At 42.8% G+C, this 20,455-nt stretch overlaps 1 protein-coding gene across 2 annotated transcripts in view; it reads right to left on the bottom strand.

Annotated features, from left to right (window-relative positions):
• The window catches only part of VARS2 (valyl-tRNA synthetase 2, mitochondrial), a 79,210-nt gene that overhangs the window by 53,887 nt on the left and 4,868 nt on the right, over positions 1-20,455 (bottom strand). Inside the window, exons 2-8 of one of the 2 annotated variants that reach the window (XM_089679851.1) lie at positions 11,995-12,159; positions 10,323-10,404; positions 7,844-7,944; positions 5,681-5,802; positions 4,508-4,574; positions 3,975-4,072; positions 2,419-2,500 (exon numbers count right to left, since the gene is read on the bottom strand). In XM_089679851.1, coding sequence (XP_089535977.1) covers positions 2,419-2,500; positions 3,975-4,072; positions 4,508-4,574; positions 5,681-5,802; positions 7,844-7,944; positions 10,323-10,404; positions 11,995-12,135 — 693 coding nt within the window. In that variant the 5' untranslated portion in view covers positions 12,136-12,159. The remainder of the gene's footprint in view (positions 1-2,418; positions 2,501-3,974; positions 4,073-4,507; positions 4,575-5,680; positions 5,803-7,843; positions 7,945-10,322; positions 10,405-11,994; positions 12,160-20,455) is intronic. The other variant, XM_089679852.1, reaches the window with a different exon arrangement.

Raw genomic sequence — 20,455 nt, 5'->3', positions numbered from 1 at the left:
TCTAGGATCCTGACGTCATCAAGGCCAAAGCAGGGTCCATAAGCCTGCATTGGACGTGTTGACGCCAAGGGACAGTACCCCACCAAAAGATAGGGGAGCGCCATCTGCTGGAGAAGCAGAGGATCAGGTAAGAAATAGTATTTTTTCCTCTCCCCTAGACAAAATAGGCAATTAAATCTTGCAGAACAGGCACAAAACCACTGCAAGGAATAATTGTAAATTTTCTCAGAGTTCAGCTTTAACCGTTTCAATACCGTGCAATTTTACACCTTCCTGCCCAGGCCATTTTTCAGGTTTCAGCGCTCTCACACTTTGAATGACAATTGCGCGGTCATACAACATTGTACCCAAACTAAAATTTTATCATTTTCTTCACACAACTAGAGCTTTCTTTTGGTGGTATTTAATCACCGCTGGGGTTCTTATTTTTTGCTAAATTAACAAAAAAAGACCAAAAATTTTGAAAAAAAAACACATTTTTCTTTATTTCTGTTATAAAAGTTTACAAATAAATAATTGTTCTTCATAAATTTAGGCCGAGATGTATTCTGCTACAAGTCTTTGGTGAAAATAACCCAAATTAGGATGTATTTTTTAGTTTGTAGGAAAGTTATAGAGTTCACAAACTATGGTATAGATCTGAATATTGATCAATCCTGAAGTACTGACAGCCAATCTAATATCTTGAGGTCCAAGAATGTCAGAACAGTACAGATATCCCCCAAATGACCCCTTTTTGCAGAGTAGACAGTCCGACGTATTTCATAAGAGGCATGGCGAGTTTTTTGAAGTTGTATTTTTTTGTCATAATTTTTCGGAAAATTAAAAAATTAAAAAAGTTATTTTCACTATTTTTTTTTTTTTACATACGGTCACCAGTGCAGTACAGCGTCATCATATAACTGGCATGGCGGTGAACAGCGACACTGACTGGTGACAGTATGAAAAAAAAAAATATATTTTTTTTTTTTAATTTTTTTTTTTTTTTTAATTATATTTAATTTTTTATTACATTTGTTTTTATTTTTTTAAAGATTTTTTTTCATATTTTACTATGACCAAAATAGTACAATGTTACCATAGTAACATTGTACTACTTTGGGGAAGTGATCAGTATTTTTTTTTTTTTTTTTTACACAATTTGCTTATAGCAAAGAATTACTTTGCTATAAGCAAGCATTTACCTGAATGAAATCGATTCATTCAGCTTTTTTTTTTTTTGTGCTTAGCTGTGATTTGGTCACAGCTAATCATATGACATGTGCATGTGATTAGCTGTGGCCATTCACAGCTAGGCACTAGTATACAATTATACAATGGATGGCATCATGAATGAAGCCATCCATTGTATACAACTGACATGTGACCTGCTGTGATTGGTCACAGCAGGTCACATGGTACCGGCAACGGGAGCCGGTACTCGGATCTGTCATCGGCCGTGTCCGAGGTGCACGGGCGGTGACAGATCGCACTGCTGCGTCGCTCTGCAACCGCGCAAACCGCGCATGTGCGGGAGCACGCCAAATGGCGTGCACCCGGAATACAGGAGCACATTTGAAGCCGCCAAACGGCCATTGGCCGGGCGGCTAATGGTTAAAGTATAACTAAAAGGCAAAACTTTTTTTTAAAGTTTTGGATAGTGGAGAGGGATTGGAACACTTGTCAGTTTTTACTGATTTCTGTGTCATTGTTAAGGCGATTCCCCCTCTCTATTTGTCCTGTTTACCATTATCACTGAAAGTGAAAATAAAAGAAAATCCCATTTTTTGGGTTGTCACCAGAAAAGTAATAGAGGGGAAATCTTCCTCTGGGGACACTAGTTCTGGTGAGCCTGGGGGTCCCCAATGAATCCCCTTAATTTGCAGGGATTTTCTCTCACTTCCTGCTTGACTTTGGGACAGGAAGTAAATGGAGATCTCCAAAACGGGACACAGATGGGGAAAACAAAACTGGCAGGGGTTATAGCCCTCCATTACTCTATCCAAAATGGAAAAAAAAAAACGTTTTCCTATAGTTCCACTTTAATATAACAATGGTGGTCTTCAGATTCCTCTTATGCACATTCTGGGGTGGCTTCGAGCTGCATTGTGGTTGAATATCAGTTTAATCCGAGTGAGTGTAGTTTCAGAGGAGGCATTGTTCAGAATAGGTAAGGGGTAATTGGTATAATACAGATCCCCCAAAAAATGGTAGAGAAAACGATGGGCACGGTAAAGGGAATAATTATAGGAATGGTAACAGAAATGGAAAACACTAAACACAACTCCGCAATTTATCTATAAAAAGTTTACATATGAGGATTCAGTAAACAAGACATGGCCTGAGGAGGTAACAGAAGAGTCAAACCTAGTTCTCTATCCACACACAAAAACAAAGACAAGAACAAAAGTAGGTTAATCTATGGGATTCAGCATGTACCTCATCCATAGTAAAGCAAACTCGGTCCCAGTCAAGTGAAGCACCAAGAGATTTAAGCTGATGGTAAATTCTGTCCCCCTTCCTAGAAGAAAAAAAAAATATTTAAAGTATAGCTAAAAGGTAAAACTTTTTTTTTTTTCTAAATTTTGGATAGAATAGGGGAGGTTATCAGTTTTTTTTCTTTTGCCATTTGTGTCCCATTAGAAAGATTTCCCTTCACTTCCTGTTCTGCAGACTCAACAGGAGGTGAGAGAACATCTTTTCAATGTGAGGGAAATCCTCTCTCAGACAGCTGTCATGGGAACAAGTGTCCCCATTAGAAGAATTCTGTTCTGGTGGCAACCGAAAATTCTGGATATTTTTTTCACTTTCATTTGCGGTGACATTGGTGATTGGGACAATTTGATAGAATGAATCTTCCTAGCGGGGACACAGTGCACAATAAATAACTAAGATTGGTTCTACCGCCCAACTCCTCTATCCTAATCTAAAAAAAAAATACCTTTATTATGCTTGCTTGGGAACTGGAACCAAAAAAAAAAACCCATCATGGCTAGAGTATAGGGCTTCCTTACAAATAAACATTTCCTGCTCATATAATTGGCTCCCTGCTGTTCCTAGCAGTTTTAGCCACACACTGCAAAAAATTCAAGCCATGGGTGGCTTTGTCAGCACCCTCCCACCCGACATTCTTCAATCTGAAAATCTGACCTCAGCTTTCCCATCTATCTTGTGAATTACAAAACATCTCCCCTCTATAATGGGAATTAGGAGAAGGGAATAAAGAGAAGGTGCTTTTAGTCCTAATCAGGAGAGCAGCCTACGGTGATGCTGTCCTCCATAGATACAGTACCGTGTGTACGTGCGTTGTCACCATAGGACAAAAGTGCGTTACTGGCAGGATCACCAGGTGAACATAAAAGGGGGGAAAAAAGAAAACCAATGCAGCCACCACATCTAAGGACTAACACGTTGCAATATTTTATATTTTGTAGTTTGGGGATTAGATATACATGAAGAACAGTGGCTAAATGGTTAGCCTTCTGCCTGGCAGTACTAGGGTCGTTGGTTCATATCCCAACCACAGCACTACCTGCCTGGAGTTTGCATGTTCTCCCTGTGCCTGCATGGATTTCCTCTGGGTACTCTGGTTTCCTCCCACACTTCAAAGACATGTTGGTAGGTTATTATTATTATACAGGATTTATATAGCGCCAACAGTTTGCGCAGCGCTTTACAATATAAGGGAGAGCAGTACAATTACAATACTTTCAGTACAGAAGGAATGTGAGGGCCCTGCTCGTGGAGCTTACAATCTAAAGGGTTAATTGGATCCTGTCAAAATTGTCCCTAGTATGTGTATGTATGAATGTAAGTTAGGGACCTTAGATTGTACGCCCCTTGAGGGTTAGGGACTGATGTGAATGTACAATATATATGTAAAGAGCTGCGTAAATTGACAGCACTATATAAGTACCTGAAATAAATTATAAATAAATAAGAAACACCTTCAAAGGGAATAAGAAAAACAACAAAAACAATTATCAGCCACTAACTCTTCCTTCCACTTCCAGACCGCCTTTAGGAATTCCTCTCGGCCGAGATCGTGTCGGGAAAGTCCTTGTTCTTTAAACAGTTTCTTCTCAACCACGGCCTAGAAGACAAAATGATCAGACTAAGTCTAAAAGTCTGTAAGGTGAACAGATTCTTCATTTCATTAACTAGCGTTCCCTGAATCAATGATGTCTGGAATTAGACTCGTTGGTATAGGGATACAGACACACAGTCCATCTTCTGTGCAGCCCAGTAACACTGAGCCTAGTAAAACCACTGGCTCAGCATTACAGTGCTCCCTACCCAGCCGCTGTGCCTGCCTCTTCAGCAATGTGGAGACTGTTAAAAGTGCAGTTTCAGAATCACGGAGCACAAAATAGCTGACCATTGTGTGACAGGTGTAGCGACCAGACAGAAAAGGCCGCCAAATGAAGCTGAACGTGTACATTTAAAAGACTCGGCGTCGCTGAGCTTACTGTGCTTTGGTATGCCATACAGTATATATTGATTTGGAGAATGACAGATCATAGCTTACCTGTGTTGCAATACCAGCATGATCAGATCCAGGCACCCAGAGAACTTTCTGACCCAGCATTCTCCTCCTGATAAAGAGAAGATCCAAAAAAGAGTTATATGTGCTAAGGAAATATAAAGACTCAAATCCATTCCACAACAAAATAAAACGGTATGTGCATAATGGGAATTGGATGTATTTTTCACTGGCATTTGAAGTGTTTACAATTGGTCCATTTGAATATGATCACATCTATGGATATAGGTGAAGTACACTATATTGCTCATCTTGTGTTAAATGGCAAGCCTAGTCTTTGTCTTTGGATAGCGTAGGGAAGCCTTTGTGGGTTTTTACTGCTATCCAGGGTTCTGTTAATGTATGTTTACTTGATCATCAAAAATTCTCTGCTTACAAAGCTTTGAAAACACACTTGACGTTCATGTTTTTTTATATTGCATAATGCGTATCACTACCCATTGGTTTGGAATTTACAGGCAATTTTTTTTTTCTCTATGAATGGGAGGAGAGATACATTGTATCTCTCTCTCTCTCCTTGCAGAGAGAAAAAAATAAAAAAACTTTGTAAAAAAAAAAAAAAGATAAATAAATATTAAAAAATAAAAGAACAAAAAAAAAACCTAGCTCAAGGTTTGATCTAGTTCAGTGCCAGGGTTAGTGTTTGGGTCAAGGTCAGGGTCAAAGGTCATGGTCAAAAGCTCAGAATTTTTTTTTCCCAGTATTTTTTCAGTTTTTTTGGTATCAGTGTCAGTGTGTTTTAGGTAAAAAACCTAAATAAAATGCGCACTATTGTTTTTGGGCTGTACTGTGGGTACAAACAACAAATAACATACACAAATATGGCATCGCTGCGATTGTCAAGAGCTGCACAATTTATTTTGGGTTGTTCTTTGGTGGTAGGTTATGGTAATAACAAGAAACACACAGCTAAATTTAAAAAAATATATATTTTTTTTTACTATTTTGGGCCAGTTTTCCTTTGATAATAAAAAAAAAAAAAAATCAGGAGATATGCATTACCATTTACCACCAAATGAAAGCCCAATTTGTCCTGAAAAAAACAAGGTATAATCCACCTGGAAGTACAAAGTAGGTACGATGATATGTACAGTTTTGCTAACACATGTCAAAGTTGCACTACCCTTAGGCGTGAAGGGGTTAAATGGGTGAACTCACCAGCGAACAAGAGAGTCCTCAATCGCCACAGTGAGAGCATGTCCAAGGTGAAGTGAGCCAGTGACATTTGGGGGAGGAATGCAGAGAGAGAAGACCTCTGGTGTAGACTGAGGGAGACGACTCTGAAAAGACAAAAACATTCCATGACCGGGAATGCAACATCTAAAACAAGATGTCCCTACTTAATTACCCAATTAAACTTTCAGTCTAAATGAGCTAAATATATTCCTGATACATTAAAACAAAATAGGTCTTCCAGATGGTTTTCTTTATAAAGCAGCCACAGCTAGAGTAGAAAAGCCTGCCTCTTGCCAACATACTGTAGAGAAGAACCCTTGCTCTCTGTGTGGAAGCAGTGGTCTCTCTACAGAGGCCTGGCACACCCACTACTGAGCCAGCTTAAGAGCTCCACTCAGCAGAGGGGAGCACATGCTTTGGTGATTGTAGAGCCATATATCCAACTCAGTAGGGTGGGTTGGACCTCCACAGAGAGGTCACTACTCTAAGGCTTCTTCCTTCCGATCTATGTAATGACGGTACTTTTGCTTGACACTGGGATAGGTTGGGCAGCTTACTCCATAACCCAGGACATCTCAGAAACATATAGTTGTTTTTAAAGAGACCCTGTCAACTTCCAACAATTGCACAGCCTCCTCCCTCCTTGCATGTCATAGCCCTCACCTCTTCTGAGAGTGCCTCATTGCTGTCTCTGCTGGCCCAGCTCCTCAGCCCCTCCACTGCCTGCACAACCTTTTATGTAGCAGCCAGGGGAGGAGCGAAGGGGGATACTATAGAGTGTTACAAGAAAGACACTGGGTCTGTTGAGGCTGCTGACATGACATCGGAAATAGCAACACCCTGCAACTGTCTCAGGGCTTTTGAAGTTCTACACAAGGGAGACTTTTACAAGTAAATAACATGGCTAAAATATGTTAAAATGCACATATAATCATATGGGAAGATTGTTGTTGAAACGAATGATCCGGTGGCAGGGTCTTTTTAATGCAATAAAGTTACCAACAGTACTGTACATAAAGGCAGTTGGTCCACTTTGATCAATCATTCAATCGAGAAGCAATATGTAATACTTACAATAACATAGATATGTATGTGTGTCAGGGTGGATAAAAATCAATGATTTTTTTAAAAAAATAAAAAAAATCTGATTTTTTTTATTTAAATCGGATTTTTTTAAATAAAAGGCTTTTTGAGGAAAATAAAGGTTCAAAGGTTATTCCATCATGAAATAAAGATTAGTTTTTTAATTATGTAGAATAAGGCTGTATATGTTTATTTTTTTTGGTGAATAAATTCCATTAATCCATTCACAATGTCATGCTCTTCCAGAGGTTTTTGTAGGATTATTGGGCAGTTTCTCTGCCTACAAGATATTATCACAGATGCTCGGTTTACTTTTGCAGTTCTCAAAACTGAATTTGACTCAGCGGAGATCACATGCCTCTTCTTCACAGCAAAAATGTTATAACATGAACAGAGTTAAGAAAAAGACCTTAATCCTAACTTCTACAAACCTATGAATACAGAACCAACCCCTTCAGTGCTAAGTTTCAAGAAGTTCAGTGAATAGAAGAGAAACAATATTTTTCTGATTGTTTGGAGTGGAATAGATCTGCACAAGAAGAAAGTGAAACTAAGTGTAAGGAGGAAGGGGCTGACAGTCTAAGTTTCTTAAAATATATATATTTTGTTTAGCCAAATTAGTTAACAAACATGGATGTTTGTTTCAGCAAATAACATATGCTGGAATGTTATTGTTTCAGTTGAATAAATCGATTTAAATTGTTATTATTAAGGTAATGATTATTTTTCTCCTTCCTAAGTACAACAGAAAAGTTGTCCAAATATGAATGATTAACCTAATAAACTGGGGATAAAAAAACTAATATGAAAAGTTGTTATTCTAAAAATCTTCATCTACTTGCATATTAAAGTTATACCAGCAAGAATTAGTCTATGTAGAAAACTATTATTTAAATCAAGCCTTACTGACTAGTGATTTAAATCGTGATTTAAATCAGTTTGATTTAAATCAAATCCACCCTGATGTGTTTATTATACAATATTTACACCTATTCCACATTTGGGTGTCTAATATTTCCCATGAGTGGTGCAGACCAAATGACAACCCTTCAGTGTCCTCACCTGGTACTCTGGCTTGAAAAAACCTTGCTTCACCCACCAAGCATACCAGGCAGCTTCTACATAGCGTGGGCTGTAGGAGGAAGGCAGTGGACATGTTGTATCTGAAAATGAATAGCCATATATTGATAAGCACATAATGTGACAATCACAACTAATACATTTATATCGGGGCAGCATTAACTGCAAATATAGAAGTAACCAGGGTTTTTGTACTTTATCCCAAGTAGACATGCATTTTTTGTATATATTATTATTTAAATTTTGATTATTTACAAATGTGGCTTCTTAGCCCATATCTTTTTGGGATATTTACTAACTTTTATCTGTGTTTGTGTATGTTATTTCATTTTACTTTTCATTTATAATTTTTTCATAATTATTTTTATCCATTATTCTTTTTCTCTTTCCTTCTTTCTTTCTTTCTCTCTTTTCTTGTTGCTCTCTGAAGTCACTGTTTTTGATACAATGGTTTTATATGTTTTGTTACAATGTATTAATAGGTGTATCCTCAGGATTCAGGAGTGCTGATTAGGACAGGTGTTCTTTATTAACTGATACCTACAGTATATAAGACAGCACTTTTGTTGTTTTCTTTGTTATGATTAAGCACAATATCGTGTGAAAGCGTTAACAGGTCCCGTATTCATCTCCTGGTGTTTTTGTGTGTCCCATGGATCTATAAATATACACTATATTCATCAATCCTCCGGTGTGCGGCTGACCATTCTTCCTGTTGCATTGTGTGTGGTGGCGAGCCAGAGCCTGCACCTGTCGTGGATTGATCTGGATTGTTTGCCTGAGCGGTATACGTCTGTTCTTTGGATTCAGTGCAGGGGTTAGCTTTATGAATCTTCTGCTGGTATGTTTTGACTCAATGCTGTGAGGCTGTGACACCAGTTCTCCCAGTGCAAGACAGGGTGAGCATATGCTTAGTCTTGGGGATTCTTTAAAGCAGAGCTATAGACAAAAAAATGTTTCTCATGTTGGGTACAGCAAGGGAGGGTTATAACTGCTAGCCTACAAAACGTGCGCTAGAAGTAAAAATATTAATACGTGCTAATAATGATGTGAATCATTAACAGATAAATAAATACTGGTGATGATGCTCAAATGTAAACCACTTAAACCTCAAATTCACATTACAACACAGCATACACAGTACAAATAAACAACAGTGAATTATGAAGTGTCCATCAGTGTCCAAATGGAATTTAAACAATACGTTGTTTCCATTTTGATGATAGATCGTCTTCTATAAAGTGCTCAGTGCCCTTACAAATCATAAGATGCCTATGTGCTCAAACGACACTCTGCGATTGGTGATCTATGCTCCTCCTTTATCCGCACTCAGCAGACAAGATGGGTCCTCTGGTATATAGCACAAGAGTCAAATATGCATTCTCTGGTAAGGGATGCCTCGTTGCTGGTCTTCAACCTCGTTCAGAATGCCCGTGATCATTCAAAGATATGGAATGAATAGTTAAAGATGAATGAGGGTGCCGCATGCAATAGTAAAAATCAGAGGGGAAGAGGGAACTCTCATGGTGTAGTAACTTATTTATGAAGATCCAGAAATCAAATTGCACTTACATAGATAAAAAATGCATTTGCTTTGAATGAGAGTTAAGAAAAAGAGGCTCCAACACAGCCTGGGAACGCCACTGGTCCACATGTTTTCCACAGACTGGATGTAACATCACCGGAAACCGGATGTTTTGTCCAACGCGTTTTGCCCCTTTCGCAGGGGGCCTTCAGAGTGTAAACACTGTATTGTTTAAATACTATTTGGACACTGATGGAGACTTCATAATTTACTACTGTTTGCTTGTACTGTTCTACGCTGTGTTATAATTTGAATTTGAGGGTTATAATGCGTTAGTTTTTTTTCCGTCATAAAAGTTCTTATACTGACCTTTCCTCTGGCTCACTTGGTAAAGGGGTTGACACCATCCTCCTGCCGATGAGATCCTGGGAGATAGCGAGTACTCCAAATCTCACAAGATGAAGCTACAGTACATTGGCACAACTAGAAGAGTCATCTCAGCGTCCTTTGAAGTACTCTACATTCCCGATGCTCGCCTGAAGGAGGATGATGTCACCCTTGCCCAGGCACCATGGGCAGTAGCAGGGGGAAAGGGAAGGATATTAACTTTTTTCCCCATCTACAGGGTTTACTATAGGATTATGCTGCTTTTCAGAAGAGGTGGGGACTTAAAAAGGTGCCCCTTGCATTTTAGGCTTCATTCACACTGGCCCTGAAACCTGTAGTTTGTGAATGGGCAATGACACAGCTGCTTGTTCCGATTTGACAGGCATTGGGGACCACTCATCCACATCCCTGTGAAACTGAGACAAGTGACTGTCTGTGCTGGCATGGCTCAAGCACATAGACACACGGCCCCTTCATGGACTACTGGCGTTACCACCTGTGTGAAGGAGGCCTTAGATACAAGTTCCACTTTAATATATGCCTACTGACCTTTCTTATCTCCTGGCACTGTGGAGATTTCATACTTGATCACTTCCTTCTCTTTCCAGCGTTGACCTTTAACTTGTGAGACCTGTCATATGAGAGGGATAAGACAATACATATGTCCACAGATAATAAAAATGAAATCGAAAAAAAAAAATCGAAAAAATATATATATATATTCCCATCATATTTTGTGACAATATCGCACTGTGCATGTGTGACTAGCAATGGGCCTTCGGCAGGTTTTTCTGCTCATGCTGCCAATCAATCTTTGGAGGAGTAGCTGGAGTATTCCCCAACTCCTACTCCCAGAGAATGATGATTGCCTGTGCATGAGAAATCATCCTGGTAGAGAAGCTGGGGAACAACCTGTGTATGGGGGCTTGGGAGGAGCATGGTGTTCTGAGCTGCCTCTACCTCAGGCTGCAATCCTGGGCAGGAGAGCACTGACAAGGATGACTACAGGTGAACCTGCAAAGTAACGGAGCCACCCTAAAATCGTAATCAGAGGTAAGGGAAATTTGGAAAGATAATTACATAGATGACAAAAGGAAAACAAAAGACAACAATCCAAATAAAGTAAGTGCAGATGTTTGCTGCTGTAGGCCATTTTTTTTAAATGGCGGGATTAAAAAGGCTTTAAAGCCCAAGTTTAGCTAAAATAGAAAAAAAAACATAGAAATCAGAACAAAGGACATAATTTACAGTTAGTATGATGTGTCCCTTGTGCTGATTCTTCTTTTTTTAAGGGGAAATCTTCCTCTGTCCTACCACCGCCATTATAATCTTTGGTGCAGTGTGGCGTAATAAAAATAAAGGGCTCTCAGGAGCTCTCATCAAGAGAGCTCAACTATGCACGAATTTCCTGTCCGATCCGTCCTTTATGGAAATCATATTACAGCTTCTATGAATGACACAGGATCTCTGAATGGAAGGAGCAGAGCTATCAATCTTCTTCTTGTCCTCCATTAGGAATGGCATAGTGAAGTCGGGGGTGTGGTCAGGATGGAGGAAGATTTCTCCTAAAAGAAGAATCAGCAAAATTAACGCATCATACTAACTGTAAATTCCCTTGTATTGACTTTTACATTTTTGATTTTAGCTAAAAATTAGGATTAAGGCCTCTCGCACACTGCTGCCTGAAAACACTCAGTTTTCAGGCATACATTTTTTTTTACTTATCTAAATGTATCCTGTAGTTTTTACTGTGCCTGTACACACAAGTGCATAAACATGCGCTGTGTATAGATCAGTAAAAAAAAAATCTGTGTTGCCAGTTAGTATTTTTGTGTGTATACATGCATATGCCACACTTGAAATAAAGAAGAATTTTTATTCTTGCGTGTGTATACTTGCAAATACACGCAAGTAATATACAGACCATCCTCACATTTATTCTGCCAGGAATGTCTGATGTTCATACATCTGTACGTTGTGCAAGAGGCCTTAAAATGACACTGCCATGAGGGCAGCATGGGGGTGACCAATGCTGGCCACTAACAAAATACTTGTTTCCTGGCTGCGCCTGACATTAGTATTTCCGGGTGAGAGACCCAGAAGAAGTAAATGAGGGCAATTAAAGTGTCAGAATTTTTTATCTCTATATTTCCAGGTCAGTGACTGTACTGAAGCCAAATTATCATGAGAGCCAGGAAATGATAACGTGTATGTCTATTACCCGAGCAGCGTCCTCTTCCTGCTGAACTCGCTGTCTCTGCCTACGCTCGTCCCGCTTGATGCGCTCTGTGATGCTGGCAACACCTCTGCGGGGCAATCTCCCAGCAGCATTATGACTGGTGTCAAGAAGGAGGCGGAGCATAGTATGAAAGGGGAATGTAGAGACCTAGAGGGGATCAATGGAGAAAGATTACTATGGAGATTCCAACATTTATTCCTATAATGCCGATAACACAGAAGCTTCATCATATTCACTAGGCGAATTCAGATTATATAAACACAATGTAGGAACATTCTACTGATTTTTAAAACACTGTCCTCTCCTGAAGCACTATACAAGGGTATGAAGAATAGAATCTGCCTGCTAGAGGTTTCCCTTAACCACATGCTAATCCACGTATATATATAAAAACTTGCTACTATCAAGAGGTTAGGACAAGACCGTGACTGATTTTCAGCTTGCAATCAGCTGCTTTGTAAGATGATCCAGGTGGTTGTAAAAGCCTTTTTACAGTTCTGTGAATGGCCAAACCCATCTTTGTCTCCTGCAGTGGTTACTGGGCTCTCCCGTTCCTCTGGGGAGTCTGAGACCATAGTAAGCAGTTGGGACAGCTTCCCACAGAGGATCTGTGCTTGGTTAGCTGCTATTTGAGGGCAGGGGAGACATCGGGGTCTAATAGAAGAAAGAAGACCTGTCACCTACCCAGGGGCAGACTGACAACTCATGGGGCCCCCGGGCAATAGGGGATCATGGGGCCCGTGTCCTTGCCCAAACTCTTAAAAGCCTATGAAAAAGGTACCAGGGGCATCTCATAGGGCCCCCTACTGACCCTGGGGCCTCGGGCAGTTTCCAAATGGTCAGTCCACCCCTGAGCCTACCCAAAGCTATCACAAAGGTGCATCTTTGTCCCCTTGTAATAGCAATAAAATTAAAGGCAAAAGAAAGAATTAAAAAAAGAGGAAAAAAAATAAATTTAAATAAAATAAAAATAATTGTAAACATTTTCAACGCCCCCCCTCCCGTCCACTTACGCATACAAGCAAATGCATGTGTAGGTATTGCTGCGAACGTTGGAGTGAGAGCAATGATTTTAGGGTCATAATTCCAGATTAACCCTAAACTGATGACCTGCAGTGGCTTTTAAAGCGTCATCCATGGACAATTTCAGGTACAGTTGTTTGTCAACATTCAACTGATGCCAGAAATTGAGTCTTGACATGTTTAGTATCTGTCAGGAATGGACTCGCCAATGGTGGTGGGACTCACCTGCCTTGTGGGCTGCAGTACCAAGGCTGGCCAGTGGGTGCTCTCAGCATCCAGAATCTCACTCCTGCAATCAAGCCATCACCTGAGGCTGATTGCAGGAGGTGTACTTAAGCAGGACCAGGCCTGTGATCAGTGCCTTGGTATTTGTTTCCCATGAGCCCCTGTACCCTGTGTTCCTGTTCTTCTGCCTATCTGACTTGTTGCCGATCCTGACCTCTGCTGACTTCTCCTGCTCTGACCCCTGGCTCATTTGACTACTCTTCTGGACATCCCTATTCTGATCTGAACCCCCGTTACCGAACCTGGCGAGTGACCTGACTACCCTTTGCCTGCTGCCTTGTACAGTGGGGATCGAAAGTTTGGGCACCCCAGCTAAAAATTTGTATTAATGTGCATAAAGAAGCCAAGGAAAGATGGAAAAATCTCCAAAAGGCATCAAATTACAGATTAGACATTCTTATAATATGTTAACAAAAGTTAGATTTTATTTCCATCATTTACACTTTCAAAATAACAGAAAACAAAAAAATGGCGTCTGCAAAAGTTTGGGCACCCTGCAGAATTTATAGCATGCACTGCCCCTCTTGCCAAGCTGAGACCTGCCAGTGTCATGGATTGTTCTCAATCATCGTCTTGGAAGGCCAGGTGATGTCAATCTCAAAGGTTTTAAATGCCCAGACTCATCTGACCTTGCCCCAACAATCAGCACCATGGGTTCTTCTAAGCAGTTGTCTAGAAAACTGAAACTGAAAATAGTTGACGCTCACAAAGCTGGAGAAGGCTATAAGAAGATAGCAAAGCGTTTTCAGATGTCAATATCCTCTGTTCGGAATGTAATTAAGAAATGGCAGTCATCAGGAACAGTGGAAGTTAAAGCAAGATCTGGAAGACCAAGAAAAATATTAGACAGAACAGCTCGCAGGATTGTGAGAAATACAATTCAAAACCCACGTTTGACTGCACGATCCCTCCAGAAAGATCTGGCAGACACTGGAGTTGTGGTACACTATTCCACTATAAAGAGATACTTGTACAAATATGGTCTTCATGGAAGAGTCATCAGAAGAAAACCTCTTCTACGTCCTCACCACAAAAATCATCGTTTGAACTTTGCAAATGAACATATAGACAAGCCTGATGCATTTTGGAAACAAGTTCTGTGGACCGATGAGGTTAAAATTGAACTTTTTCGCCGGAATGAGCAAAGGTACGTTTGGAGAAGAAGGGGCACAGAATTTAATGAAAAGAACCTCTGTCCAACTGTTAAGCATGGGGTTGGATCAATCATGCTTTGGGGTTGTGTTGCAGCCAGTGGCACAGGGAACATCTCACGAGTAGAAGGAAAAATGGATTCAATAAAATTTCAGCAAATTTTGGATGGTAACTTGATGCCATCTGTGAAAAAGCTGAAGTTAAAGAGAGGATGGCTTCTACAAATGGATAATGATCCTAAACACACCTCGAAATCCACGGGGGATTACATCAAGAGGCGTAAACTGAAGGATTTGCCATGGCCTTCACAATCTCCTGACCTCAACATAATTGAAAATCTATGGATAGACCTTAAAAGAGCAGTGCGTGACAGACAGCCCAGAAATCTCAAAGAACTGGAAGACTTTTGTAAGGAAGAATGGGCAAAGATACCTCAAACAAGAATTGAAAGACTCTTGGCTGCCTACAAAAAGTGTTTACAAGCTGTGATACTTGCCAAAGGGGGCAGTACAAGATATTAACTCTGCAGGGTGCCCAAACTTTTGCAGACGCCATTTTTTTGTTTTCTGTTATTTTGAAAGTGTAAATGATGGAAATAAAATCTAACTTTTGTTGACATATTATAAGAATGTCTAATCTGTAATTTGATGCCTTTTGGAGATTTTTCCATCTTTCCTTGGCTTCTTTATGCACATTAATACAAATTTTTAGCTGGGGTGCCCAAACTTTCGATCCCCACTGTACATATTAGTATTAGTTAAGGTTTGGTTTTGTTTGCTCTGCGTTTGTTTATTTTGTGCAGCTATAATAAATCTTATTATTATTTCACCATACTTGAAGCCTGCTGTGTCAGTCCACACATCTCTGGTCATACCTAGATCCCTGACATAACACCAAGGCCATTCCTGACCAGAAGTGGCTGCACAGGGAAGCCATCTTGGCTTGTTGTTTGTGAAGGATGCATCCTAAGGAGGTTGAGTACCTGTCTCTGCTAGTCTTGGAAGACAGAGTATACGGCTATCAGATTCTGAAGAAGTATGCCAGGGATCAGCTGCTAGAGTGCATGCGGGTTGCTCATTCCCTAGTAGATCAGGGCAGGTTGTTTTTTGAGGTGCAGCCATTGATCCAGGTTTGTGCTGAATTGGCTCTGTAAAGTACTCCTGAAAGCAGGGATGACTTTTCGCCGCCATTCAGTGTGGATCAAGTACAGTCACTGGTATGGTTGTTGGAGGATGATCCGGCTTGCTTCTTGGAGCATTATTCAGCATGTTCACAACATGTGCTAGTGGATTGTATAAACGCAGTGCAGTCTTTGGTCAGACAGGCTAGGTCAGGGGTGGGCAAACTTTTTGACTTGACGGCCGCAATGGGTTCATATATTGGACCCGGGGGCCGGACCAAGAGTAGATGAATGATGTGTATGTGTCATCCATAGTAAGTATAGTAATATTCCCCCATAGTAAGCATAGTAATTAATCCCTACCCAGCCCGATGATCCTACCCAGCCCGATGATCCTACCCAGCTTGATGATCCTACCCAGCCTGATGACCCGGTGTTCGTGATCCAGCCTGATGACCCGGTGTTCGTGATCCAGCCTGATGACTCGGTGCCCGCTGTTCTGCCAGATGACTCAGTGCCCGCTGTTCTGCCTGATGACTCGCTGCCCGCTGTCGAGTCAGATGACTCGGTGCCCGCTGTCGTGCCAGATGACTCGGTGCCCGCTGTCGTGCCAGATGACTCGGTGCCCACTCTTCTGCCAGATGACTCGGTGCCCGCTGTCGAGTTTGGTGACTTGGTGCCCGCTGTTCTGCCAGATAACTCGGTGCCTGCTGTCGAGTTTGGTGACTCGGTGCCCGCTGTTCTGCCAGATGACTCGGTGCCCGCTGTCGAGTCAGATGACTCGGTGCCCGCTGTTCTGCCAGATGACTCAGTGCCCGCTGTCGAGTCAGATGACTCGGTGCCCGCTGTCGTGCCAGATGACCCGGTGCCCGCTGTCGAGCGTGGTGACTCGGTGCCCGCTGTTCTGCCAGATAACTCGGTGCCCACTGTCGAGTTTGGTCACTCGGTGCCCGCTGTTCTGCCAGATGACTCGGTGCCTGCTGTTCTGCCAGATGACTCGGTGCCCACTGTCAAGTCAGATGACTCGGTGCCCGCTGTCGAGCTTGGTGACTCGGTGCCCGCTGTCGTGCCAGATGACTCGTGCCCGCTGTCGTGCCAGATGACTCGGTGCCCGCTGTCGTGCCAGATGACTCGGTGCCCGCTGTTCTGCCAGATGACTCGGTGCCCGCTGTTCTGCCAGATGACTCGGTGCCCGCTGTTCTGCCAGATGACTCGGTGCCCGGTGTCGTGCCAGATGACTCGTTGCCCGCTGTCGTGCCAGATAACTCGGTGCACGCTGTCGAGTTTGGTGACTCGGTGCCCGCTGTTCTGCCAGATGACTCGGTGCCCGCTGTCGAGTCAGATTACTCAGTGCCCGCTGTCGAGCTTGGTGACTCGGTGCCCTCTGTCGTGCCAGGTGACTCGTGCCCGCTGTCGAGCTTGGTGACTCGGTGCCCGCCGTCGTGCCAGATGACTTGGTGCCCGCCGTCGTGCCAGATGACTCGGTGCCCGCCGTCGTGCCAGATGACTCGGTGCCCGCTGTCGAGTTTGGTGATTTGGTGCCCGCTGTTCTGCCAGATGACTCGGTGCCCGCTGTCGAGTTTGGTGACTCGGTGCCCGCTGTTCTGCCAGATGACTCGGTGCCCGCTGTCGAGTCAGATGACTCAGTGCCCGCTGTCGAGCTTGGTGAGTCAGTGCCCGCTGTCGTGCCAGATGACTCGGTGCCCGCTGTCGAGCTTGGTGACTCAGTGCCTGCTGTTCTGCCAGATGACTCGGTGCCCGCTGTCGTGCCAGATGACTCGGTGCCCGCTGTCGTGCCAGATGACTCGGTGCCCGCTGTCGTGCCAGATGACTCGGTGCCCGCTGTCGAGTTTGCTGACTCGGTGCCCGCTGTTCTGCCAGATAACTCGGTGCCCGCTGTCGAGTTTGATGACTCGTGCCCGCTGTTCTGCCAGATGACTCGATGCCCGCTGTCGAGTTTGATGACTCGTGCCCGCTGTTCTGCCAGATGACTCAGTGCCCGCTGTTCTGCCAGATGACTCAGTGCCCACTGTTCTGCCAGATGACTCGGTGCCCGCTGTCGTGCCAGATGACTCGGTGCCCGCTGTCGTGCCAGATGACTCGGTGCCCGCTGTCGAGTTTGCTGACTCGGTGCCCGCTGTTCTGCCAGATGACTCGGTGCCCGCTGTCGAATCATATGACTCGGTGCCCGCTGTAGAGCTTGGTGACTCGGTGCCCGCTGTAGTGCCAGATGACTCGGTGTCCACTGTTCTGCCAGATGACTCGGTGCCCGCTGTTCTGCCAGATGACTTGGTGCCCGCTGTCGAGCTTGGTGACTCGGTGCCCGCTGTCGTGTCAGATGACTCGATGCCCGCTGTTCCGCCAGATGCCTCGGTGCCTGCTGTCGAGCTTGGTGACCCGGTGCCCGCTGTTCTGCCAGATGGCTCGGTGCCTGATGACGTGCCTCTGCCTGCTGCCCAGCCTGACGTGCCTCTGCCTGCTGCCCAGCCTGACGTGCCTCTGCCTGCTGCCCAGCCTGACGCACAGCCTGACGTGCCGGCTCCTGATGCCCAGCCTGCTTCTGGAAATACTGTGTCCAGCAACCTGCCTTCCTGCGGTCTCCTGCAAAAAGATAGGCCTATCAGCAGGAGACCCAGCCAATCGCTTGATTCCGGCAGTGGGATGTCCAGCCAGTTGCCGGACCCAGGCGGTGGAACATTAGGGCCATTACGGACTGTTTAGAGCATCCTGAGGCCGCTCCTTGAGGGGGGGTACTGCCAGGAATGGACTCGCCAATTGTGGTGGGACTCACCTGCCTTGTGGGTTGCAGTACCAAGGCTGGCCAGCGGGTGCTCTCAGCATCCAGAATCTCACTCCTGCAATCAAGCCATCACCTGAGGCTGATTGCAGGAGGTGTATTTAAGCAGGAGCAGGCCTGTGATCAGTGCCTTGGTGTTTGTTTCCCATGAGCCCCTGTACCCTGTGTTCCTGTTCTTCTGCCTATCTGACTTGTTGCCGACCCTGCCTGATCCTGACCTCTGCTGACTTCTCCTGCTCTGACCCCTGGCTCGTTTGACTACTCTTCTGGACATCCCTATTCTGATCTGAACCCCTGTTACCAAACCTGGCGAGTGACCTGACTACCCTTTGCCTGCTGCCTTGTACATATTAGTATTAGTTAAGGTTTGGTTTTGTTTGCTCTGCGTTTGTTTATTTTGTGCAGCTATAATAAATCTTATTATTATTTCACCATACTTGAAGCCTGCTGTTTCCCTGTGTCAGTCCACACATCTCTGGTCCTACCTAGATCCCTGACAGTATCTATTTATTGATTATTATTGTGTGTTTGTGCTCAATAAAACTTTTAGTGTATTTTTTCCTAATTTATCTTTGCATTTGATAAACAGCTGTGCAAATATTGTGTGGCACGAAAAATTAAAACAGCCACCATTTTATTCTCCAAGACATCTGCTTTCAAATAATATACAAAGTCTGAGGGTTCTAAGTAACTTTATTGCAAAAAATGCTGATTTTAACATAAATGAAATATTTTAATACACCCCAGAAAGCATGTGGTTAGAAAAAAAACTCTACTGAGAAAAATAAGCACACTGCCAACATTCTAAAAAAAAAGCAAAAATTAGCCGCTTTGGCTGTCTCCAGGTTTAGTATTTTCAAAGTACACCGTAAGTATGATCGGAGCGATGTTAGGAACCTCTGATCTACATCCATCCATCAGTAGCTTTTAGCAAGTGCCAAAGCCAATGGATCATAATGACAGTCAGGGAACTGGCATTTTCAGTGAGAGACATCAGCAGTTGAAGCCCCCTAAATTCTCAGGTTTCCTTTAACCCTTTTGCTGCCAGTAATTTTTGCATGTTTTTGCACATGTTTAAAAAAATCATTTTAGGCCTGAAGATTGCATAGAACCCCCAAACATTATACAGTGGGGAAAAGAAGTATTGAACACGTCACCATTTTTCTCAGTAAATATATTTCTAAAGGTGCTATTGACATGAAGTTTTCACCACGTTGGTTACAACCCATGCAATCCATACATACAAAGAAACCAAAGCAAATAAGTTCAGAAAATAAGCTATGCGTAATAAAAATGGAATGACACAGGGAAAAAAGTATTGAACACGCTAACTGAAATGTATTTAATACTTCATACAAAACCCTTTGGTGGTAATGACAGCTTCAAGATGCCTCCTGTATGGAGAAACTAGTCGCATGCATTGCTCAGGTGTGATTTTAGCCCATTCTTCCACACAAAACAGTCTTCAAATCTTGGAGGTTCAGTCGGCCTCTTCTATGAACTCTGATCTTTAGTTCTTTCCATAGGTTTTCAATTGGATTCAAATCAGGTGATTGGCTGGACTATTCTAGCAGTTTTATTTTCTTTCTTTGAAGTCAATTGAGTTTTTCCTTGGCTTTGTGTTTGGGATCATTATCTTGCTGAAATACCCACCCTTGTTTCATCTTCATCATCCTGGTAGATGGCAGCAGATTTTGCCAAGAATGTCTTGGTACATTTTTCCATTCATCCTTCCTGCAGTAATATAACGTTTGCCAGTGCCGTATGCTTGTCACTGTTGGGATGGTGTTTTTGGGGTGATGTGCAGTGCCATTTGACCTTGGTGTGAATTATGGCAAAGAGTTCAATTTTGGTCTCATCTAACCAAACTATATTCTCCCAATATGTCACAGGCTTGTCTAAATGTTGTTTTTTTGACAGCAATGGAGTCTTGTGTGGTAAGCGTGCATACAGGTCATGGCGGCTGAGTGTATTATTTATTGTTTTCTTTGAAACAACTGTACCTGCTATTTCCAGGTCTTTCTAAAGCTCTCCACAGGGTGGTCCTTGGCTCTTAGACAACTCTT

The sequence above is a fragment of the Staurois parvus genome, unplaced genomic scaffold (genome assembly GCF_062004578.1).
Source record: "Staurois parvus isolate SC_StPar_1 unplaced genomic scaffold, SC_StPar_1.0 ptg000232l, whole genome shotgun sequence".
NCBI classification, from domain to species: domain Eukaryota; kingdom Metazoa; phylum Chordata; class Amphibia; order Anura; family Ranidae; genus Staurois; species Staurois parvus.
The sequence above is the reverse complement of the archived record's forward strand: the minus strand, read 5'-3'. Positions and strand labels throughout refer to the sequence as shown.